At 37.2% G+C, this 8,174-nt stretch overlaps 1 protein-coding gene across 2 annotated transcripts; it reads right to left on the reverse strand.

Moving 5' to 3' along the window:
* Positions 1-724: 724 nt before the first annotated feature.
* LOC122001880 (cell division cycle protein 48 homolog) lies at positions 725-7,927 on the reverse strand. 2 transcript variants are annotated; one of them, XM_042556856.1, is made up of 9 exons: positions 7,813-7,927; positions 7,526-7,691; positions 6,888-7,116; positions 3,945-4,711; positions 3,643-3,864; positions 3,296-3,367; positions 2,928-3,209; positions 2,487-2,846; positions 725-1,170 (listed from the first exon to the last, which is right to left on the reverse strand). In XM_042556856.1, exons 1-9 carry the CDS (start codon positions 7,845-7,847, stop codon positions 874-876), a joined length of 2,430 nt encoding a protein of 809 aa, XP_042412790.1. In that variant the 5' UTR covers positions 7,848-7,927; the 3' UTR covers positions 725-873. The 2 variants fall into 2 exon arrangements, with proteins under 2 accessions (XP_042412790.1, XP_042412791.1); XM_042556857.1 differs by having other exon boundaries at positions 7,526-7,688; positions 7,813-7,926.
* Between the last annotated feature and the right edge of the window lie 247 nt (positions 7,928-8,174).

Below are 8,174 nucleotides of genomic sequence, written 5' to 3' on the forward strand. Positions count from 1 at the left end.
GGTTTGCATAGCACTGTAGAATGATAGTGCAAGAATGAAAAGCCAACGATGATGCTAAGCTTCCAGCTAGCGATCAGTAGAACGGTTGTTTTTGTAAAGTCCTTGGGGCCGACTAAGCTTGAAATATTCTAACGGACGACTCTAGCAACCTAATATCTCAAATTTATCAGATATACTGCAGCTTCATTACGCCACTCTTAAAAGACAACAATGCAGCACTATCATGTAGCAATATAATAGTTGTGTAGTATACTGCGGCTTCATTACGCCACTCTAAAGACATCAATGCCATTCATAGCCCGTGAGAGGCAGATCAAATTTTCGGTCCTCAAATTTCTCTGTCCCCGTGTCCCATGCCGATCGGACAGACCAGATTACATCTCAAGACATCATGACATCTTTAAGATGTGTACAGTATCCTTGTGATGTGCAAGACATCCTTGTGATGTAATCTGATCCATCCGATCGACAAGAAGACACGGGGACAGAGAAATTTAGGGACACGGGGACTGATTGGGCGCAATCAGTAGAACGAACTGGTGGATGACAGTGTAGCCACTCTCAAAAGACAACGCCACACAACGCTTTGTTTTATTTGACAGAAGATTCAAACATTATCCTAGAGCGATAGAATGACTTACTCGAAATATGCAACACAACGTAATGATAATGGACATCTAAAGATTACGGTGTTGTGTTCTTTTTTTAACTTAGTAATCAAGGGTCAAATAATAACAGAGACCTGAAAATATATTAGTTTGGCCACAGGTGAAAATCCCACCAGCAGGTGCTCCTAGCGTTCAAGAGATCCTAAAAGTTCATCCCCATATGGAGCACAATAAAATGTAGAGAGAAAAATAGCATTCCCATAGATTAACTATATAGATCGTCGTCGTCATCAGCAGCACCTGCTGTGAAAGGGTCTGATGCTGTGTTACCAGATGCCGGTTCAGATCGTTCTGAGAAGCGGAACTCTGAGCCAAACCCCCTTGATTGCTGCAAAGTCTGAGCAAAAGCTTGGTACTTCCGAATGTCTGCATCACTAACGCTGCGTCGTGCAAACTTCATAGATTCCTCAAAATGGACAGCTTTGATCTCTGCTGCTGCTTCAACCTCATCTTCTTCCATTGCTTCAGGATTCTCACTCTTCTTCTTCTCCCTTTCAATGTCCTGCAATGAATAGATGACGAGATTTAGTAACAGCCTCTGGGATCAGCAAAACTGAAGCACAAAGCATTTATTCAGGATCCAATGCACATTAACAGTGATATTTGCATAGTTACTATATTGCCTCAGTGTTATATGTGAGCTACCAATTCATCAAAGTAAATTGCTTTGCCTAGAGATTTTTGTACAGCTCAAACTAGATTTTCAAGAAATGAATCTCCATGGTAACCAGATGTCAGGCAATTTAAACTTCCAAAGATCTAATGCACATAAATACATTACTTGCATCAGGATCACGGGAATGTAACTTTGATTATACATATATGTGATGCTTCAGAAATAAAGAAATTGGATGAAATAGAACTAAGAAATTGGAAAATTTTGCAAACAAATTAGTCTCTAATAAATAATGCTCAATCTTTTCTCTTAAGAGGAATTTCTGCTTAACATATTTAGACTGGGTGTGTCACAAGCATTTGTATTACTAATGCATTAGGAAAAACAATCTGCTGCATTGTCTAAAAAAAATTTCTCAGGTAACCTGAGTCTCAAAATTGCTTCACAAAGCAACTTTATACCTTACAATGTTTGATAAAAGTATATTTCTAATGCATTAGGAAAAACAATCTGCTGCATTGTCTAAAAAAATTTCTTAGGTAACCTGAGTCTCAAAATTGCTTCACAAAGCAACTTTATACCTTCAATGTTTGATAAAAGTATATTTAGAAGACACTTGTCAAGTACAATAATGATAACATCTATCTCCATCTCTTTTATAATTTATGGAGAATAAATAGCTTTAGAATTTTGTTAATATGCAATATAATTCAATATTTTGTGCTATTCCTATTTTAAATATAAAAAAGTTCTATTTTATGATTTTATATTCAAAATAAAATACTATTTGTTGGTCCAAGCTGTATGTACCTAAATTTTAAATGTTGGATATTAAATATTTATTTGATATTAATGTTTGAACATTTATCTAATTTTTATATTAACCATTATAAGTATTTAACAACTGCTTTGCAAAAGCAACCTTGTAAAACAGTCCCCCAATCCCCCACCGAGATCTGAAAAATTAACTCAAAGCAATGTTAGCACTAGTAAACCAAACTCCTTTTTAACTGCTTTGGTCCATGAAAGCAAACTTTGGGAACACAATCCCAAACTTAGCATTATCAATCATTGCAGATTTCAAGAGTCCCATGGAGGAGACAAATAATTGTCACATCACATGGAAATATAAGTATTATGCTTCAAGCATAATCAATCATATGTTAACAGACAAATAGAAAAAACCAGAAGTAGAAGCATACCTTCTCAATGTTCTCTCTAATAGCATACTTGCATGCACGTTGGCAAATTTCCGTGATATCGGCGCCACTAAATCCCTGAGTGTACTTGGCAAGAACAGCTAGGTCAACATCTTTTGACACAGGAGATTTCCTTACACAAGCCTTAAATATTTGGTATCTTGAAGCCTCATCTGGCAAAGGAATATAAATCAATTGGTCCAAACGACCTGGTCTAAGCAATGCAGGGTCTATTATATCAGGTCTGTTAGTTGCTCCTATAATGAAGACAGTTTTCTTGGCATTCATGCCATCCATTTCTGTCAGTAGCTGGTTGAGAACCCTATCAGCAGCACCTCCAGCATCACCGACACTACTGCCTCTCTGCAATGGATTGAAAGATTATGATCATTATGGTTCCTAAGGTAAAGAAAGGCAGAGCTATGAGGGGAAATAACAGATGACCTGAGTTGCAATGGAGTCAAGCTCATCAAAAAAGAGAACACAAGGTGCAGATTGACGTGCTTTGTCAAAGATTTCACGTACATTTGCTTCACTCTCACCGAACCACATGGTCAGTAATTCAGGACCCTTGACACTGATAAAATTTGCCTGGCACTCATTAGCAATGGCCTTAGCTAACAAAGTTTTTCCACAACCAGGTGGCCCATAAAACAAAACACCCTTGGATGGGGACATCCCAAACTTCTCAAACTTCTCAGGATGCTCAACTGGGTACTGCACAGTCTGTAAGAAATGGAGAAAATAATAAAAAATCGTCGTTGTCAAACATTCTTAAAGGTATGATTAATACAATTACCCCAGAAGATTACCTCTTGCAGCTCCCTCTTGACATTCTCCAAACCACCAATATCATCCCAGCTGACATTAGGCACTTCAACAACCTGACAAAGCACCAAGTAATAATAAGAAATCATCACAACCATAATGCATTAAAAATTAGGGGTTTCTGGAATTTAACATTGCAGATTACAAGCTAACTAGGATTTCACGAGTTAAAATTTTTCATTTTCAAAAATTATTTTTAATTCCATTCGCAAAAAACCTTTTCCCTAAAGCCCTTCCAACAGTGTCAAAAGCTACTAGGAAACAAGTAGTTGATGAACAAAGAAACAACAATCCCAGTTTCAAGAATTGAGAAATGATAGGTGATCCTTACAGTCTCACGTAAAGCAGATGGATTGCTTGTTCCAAGAGCAGTCTTGAAATGTTCATTTGTAACAGACATAGAATTGAGAATCTCAGCATCAATAGATTCATCCTCCAAGTCAATTATGTCCATCTTTTCACGAATGCATTGTAGAGCAGCTTCAGTGCAGAGTGCTGCAAGGTCAGCTCCAACATAACCGTGAGTATCCTTAGAAATCCTTTCTAAATCAACCTGCATTATATGATTATACATATAACATATTAAATTGAAATAATATATTTATAAAGCAAATAAGAGGCAAAGGTTAATACATCTTCAGCTAGCTTCATATTCTTGGTGTGAATCCGAAGAACCTCCAACCGTCCAACTTCATCTGGGACACCAATATCAATTTCCCTGTCAAACCTTCCAAATCTTCTGAGAGCTGGATCAATGCTATTTGGCCTGTTTGTAGCCCCAATGACAATCACATGAGCACGAGATTTCAAACCGTCCATTAGTGTCAAAAGTTGAGAAACTATACGCCTCTCAACTTCCCCACCAGTTTTGTCTCTCTTGGGAGCAATTGAATCAATCTCATCAATAAAAATAATTGATGGCGCATTTTTCTCTGCTTCTTCAAAAGCCTTTCTCAGATTGCTCTCACTTTCACCAGCAAGTTTTGACATGATCTCAGGGCCATTAATGCAGAAAAAGAAAGCTCCAGTTTCATTTGCAACTGCTCTAGCTATCAATGTCTTTCCAGAACCAGGTGGTCCATACAATAATATGCCTTTTGGTGGCTTGACACCAATTGACTTAAACAATTGAGGGTGCCTAAGAGGTAGCTCAACTAACTCTCTTATTTGAGCCATTTGTTTTCTAACTCCTCCAACATCATCATAACCCACCTCATCAAGTCTGTCTTCATCCTCCCTCTTTATAGGTTCCCCCTCACAGAAAATCTCTGTGTCAGGCGCAACAATACAGTATTCCGCAGGATCAGTCTCTATAACCTTAAACTCAACACTTCTCATCCCTCCCCTGACAAGGAAGAGATCTCCTTTCCTAACAGGACGATATGCCTCCAGAAAGTATGCTGCAAAGAAAATTGTTAATGGGAAATCAGGAAAGCAAGCTGAACACAGTCAGAAGATGTACCAGATTTCACCAATAATAATAATACATTAGCAAGTCGGCACAGAAGCTTAGCAATGTCCAATGAATTATATCAGAAAATAATTGATAATTTTCCAATTGAGAAATCAACAAATGTTAATGCAATTAATCCAGTAGATTAAGTCTGTGAAGATCTAGGCTGGTAACCAAAAGAGAGTATGCCATGATATACTGAAAAAATAACCCAAATAAAAAATATCAATAGGCTTATTCATCAGCATCTATAGGCTCCTCAAATTAATTGGTCGAGTTTTACCAGGAGAATAAGAAATCACTGATGTATAGTGTTGATGCCAAAATTTAACCATTGTAATCAAAATTGATTTATATTAATACAGATAGGTTGATCGAGATTAATATCAGCAATGGTCAAGCAGGGTTTTTTTCTTGACAGATTGACCATCTTATGAAAATCAATTATGAAGTTTAGTATGGGTTAAAAGAAATTAGCTTGAAATGATTTCACTGACAATTGGATGGAATCAGCTAGATTTAATACAAATCAATTCGAATTTAGAGGGGCCAGAGGATCATCATTAACATTTAACATTCTAGATCAAATCAATATTCCATCAAGCTTATCTTAAATTCAAATGGACAACAAGGAAAGACGAGAGAATTGTTGCTGCTCACAGAATCCCTACTTGAATTTCTTAGACTTACCACTCTTTATTCATCGAGCTCTAGTACCGTTTGCTCAACCTCATTGCTGCTCACAAGCAATCATTCAATTAACTCAGCCTCAACCCTCTTTTGGTCATTTTCAATTGAGAAAAGTTACTATCTGTTGAAAGAGAGTGCAGTAACCACTCTAAACCAACAGTGGACTCGATGGAAAGGAGAGAGAATTAATGCTGCTCACTGAATCCCTTCTTGAATTCTTAGACTCGCCACTATTTATTAATACAAGATCAAGTAACATTTGCTCAACCTTGTCGCTGCTCACAAGTAATCGCCCAACACCTCACCTCTCTTTTGGTCATTTTCAATTGAGAGACTACAGTTAGCACAATCAACAGCAGACTCAATCCCCTCCATAAAACTCAGCCATCTGCATTATCTATAATCTAGTATTTAATGAAGTATAATATGGTCAAACTTTAACACTTTTTATTATATGAAATAATGTTATTATTATTATTTTTTAAAGATTTGAACACATTCCCATTTCACTAATCCTACCATTCTTATACAACTACCCCTGAGAAATTTTGACCATATGATCTCAATATGGATATGGTTCGACAACCATGCAATTAAGCAGGTATGTATGATTAACAACCTCCCATCTCATCACTTGGCCATGTCGAAAAACCAAATCAGAACTAAAATGGGCAAAGCATGTAGGTATAAAGAGTCATTCTAAGTAGTAGCCTATTAGGTAATTTCTTGAGATAAAACAAGTAGAAAGAAACAACATTAAAAATTATTACCATGGTAGATTACATCAATAAATAAAAGTATGGTACACTAGAATAGGTTAGTGATGTAGTTAAATTATCAATCTTAACTAGTAGATTAAGATTTTCCTACTAGAGTTTACAAATAGCTTCACTATCCACTAGATGCAACTCTTGAATAAATTGATCATGACATATTGCACTAAACATAAACTGTCCACAAAGGTATATTGCAATAGATATTGAATAAGAATGTTAGATTATTATTTATCCAAAAGAAGTTTTTCAAATTGCAGAGAATAATGATTATCTGTTAAGTGAAGATTAAAATAAGTTAAAAAGGAAAGAAACTGCAAGATTCTAAACCATCCAACAGGATATCATCAGAGTGAAGCATAATAGAGAGAAAGAAGTGACTCCAGATGCATTATAACCTTGATAATAGAAAATTATCCATTTTACCTGCAAAGTTGAGGTTCTTAGTAACTAATTAAACTGACATATGAAGACAAATTATATAAAGGATGTATCAGTTGAGTGTTGCATTGCAGTCAAATAAATTTAGAAGACTGGCCAACAGATGTAGAAATGAGTTTGGTCTAGGGTATGATGATGACAATGACAATTTATACACTATCAGCAATCAAAACCAAAAAGTACCTCAATCCAATTATGAAAATATTTAGCATAACTTACGTTTCAAATATGCATCAAACAGGTTCCCCGTCACTCCTTCAATTGTGTCATCAATTGGCAGTATATGAACACGCTTCCCATACTTGACATCTTGGCATTGATGAACTGAGACAACATCCCCAAGCCTCACCCTAAGGTTTGATCTGACAACTTTGTTCATCCGGATTTTTGGCTCATCACATGTCTCATCAGCGAGAGCAATACAGATAGTATCCCTCCTTTTCTTACCCTACATATACAAATGCAACAAAGCTAGGTCAAAAATAGTCCAAATTATAGGTAGAACTACAACCAAGATCATAGAGACATTCTCCACGTTGTACAAAAAAAAAAGTAAGAAGAAAAGAAAAGAAAATCTTCAACTCCAATCTCAAATTTGAAGATTAAAAAGGAGCGTAAGAATGAATAATTTCCAGTAAACTAACTCAAAGTGCACGTGGATTCTTACACCAGTAAGCAACAAAAATTCCATAACAATATAAGGCAAAAACCTAAACTCTCACAAGCACTTTATCCGCAGCAGAAAACAAAAAACTCAACCGAACAAGTTCTAGCCTTATAAATTTAACAATCTTTACGACAGCTTAAAGATCCATAACTTCTATAAAGGATAGATCAAAGAAGACATCAATACACACCTTCAACAGTATGGTATCTCCACGAAAGAGCTGAAGCTTCTCCATTGTTTCAGGGTGCAAGGCAACCACAGAATTATCATCGTTAGTAGCCTCATCGACGACCAGCCGGTTAGGTGCCTTCTTCTTCTCGAGAATCGCCGTGCTGTAATCCTTCTTTCCCTTGCTGCTGAGGCATCCACCCAATTTTTCAAGAAAAAAAAAATAAGAAAGCACTCGACAAATCGGAACCCCAGATTCAGATCCAACCCGAAAGAAACATTCTAACATCCACGAGGAAGGAAACTCACGGATCGGAAGAGGAACCCTCGCCTTGATTCGCCATTGGATCGCGACCAGCCGAAGGTGAGAAAGGCGGAGGAAGCGAAGAATCCCAGAAGCCAGGCCGTTGTCGGCCCAGGCCGAGTGGGGACATATATAGGATCGGGAGGTTGGGGCGACTTCTTTCCCAAGACATTAGTTCTTTGTTTGGGCCGTTCATCATTCTGCTGATAGACGATCCACCGTTCGTGATGTGTCTAAGCGGTCTTTTTTTTGTGGGCCAAATTCGGCTTAACGATGCGATCGATCGTATATATGTCTTCAGTTAGGCCAACGGCCTGGTTATGCGGCCCAAGCCTACGAAAGAGTTGGCTTACTCAATTTTAATGGA

The sequence above is a fragment of the Zingiber officinale genome, chromosome 7A (assembly GCF_018446385.1).
Source record: "Zingiber officinale cultivar Zhangliang chromosome 7A, Zo_v1.1, whole genome shotgun sequence".
In the NCBI taxonomy this organism is placed as follows: Eukaryota; Viridiplantae; Streptophyta; class Magnoliopsida; order Zingiberales; family Zingiberaceae; genus Zingiber; species Zingiber officinale.

Excerpts from the sequence above, each read along its gene's own strand:
- LOC122001880 (XM_042556856.1), bottom strand. The coding sequence starts at position 7,847 with ATGGCGAATCAAGGCGAGGGTTCCTCTTCCGATCC. Across the intron at positions 7,692-7,812 it reads GAGGGTTCCTCTTCCGATCC|CAGCAAGGGAAAGAAGGATT; the intron begins GTGAGTTTCCTT and ends TGGATGCCTCAG. Across the intron at positions 3,865-3,944 it reads ATATGAAGCTAGCTGAAGAT|GTTGATTTAGAAAGGATTTC; the intron begins GTATTAACCTTT and ends CATATAATGCAG.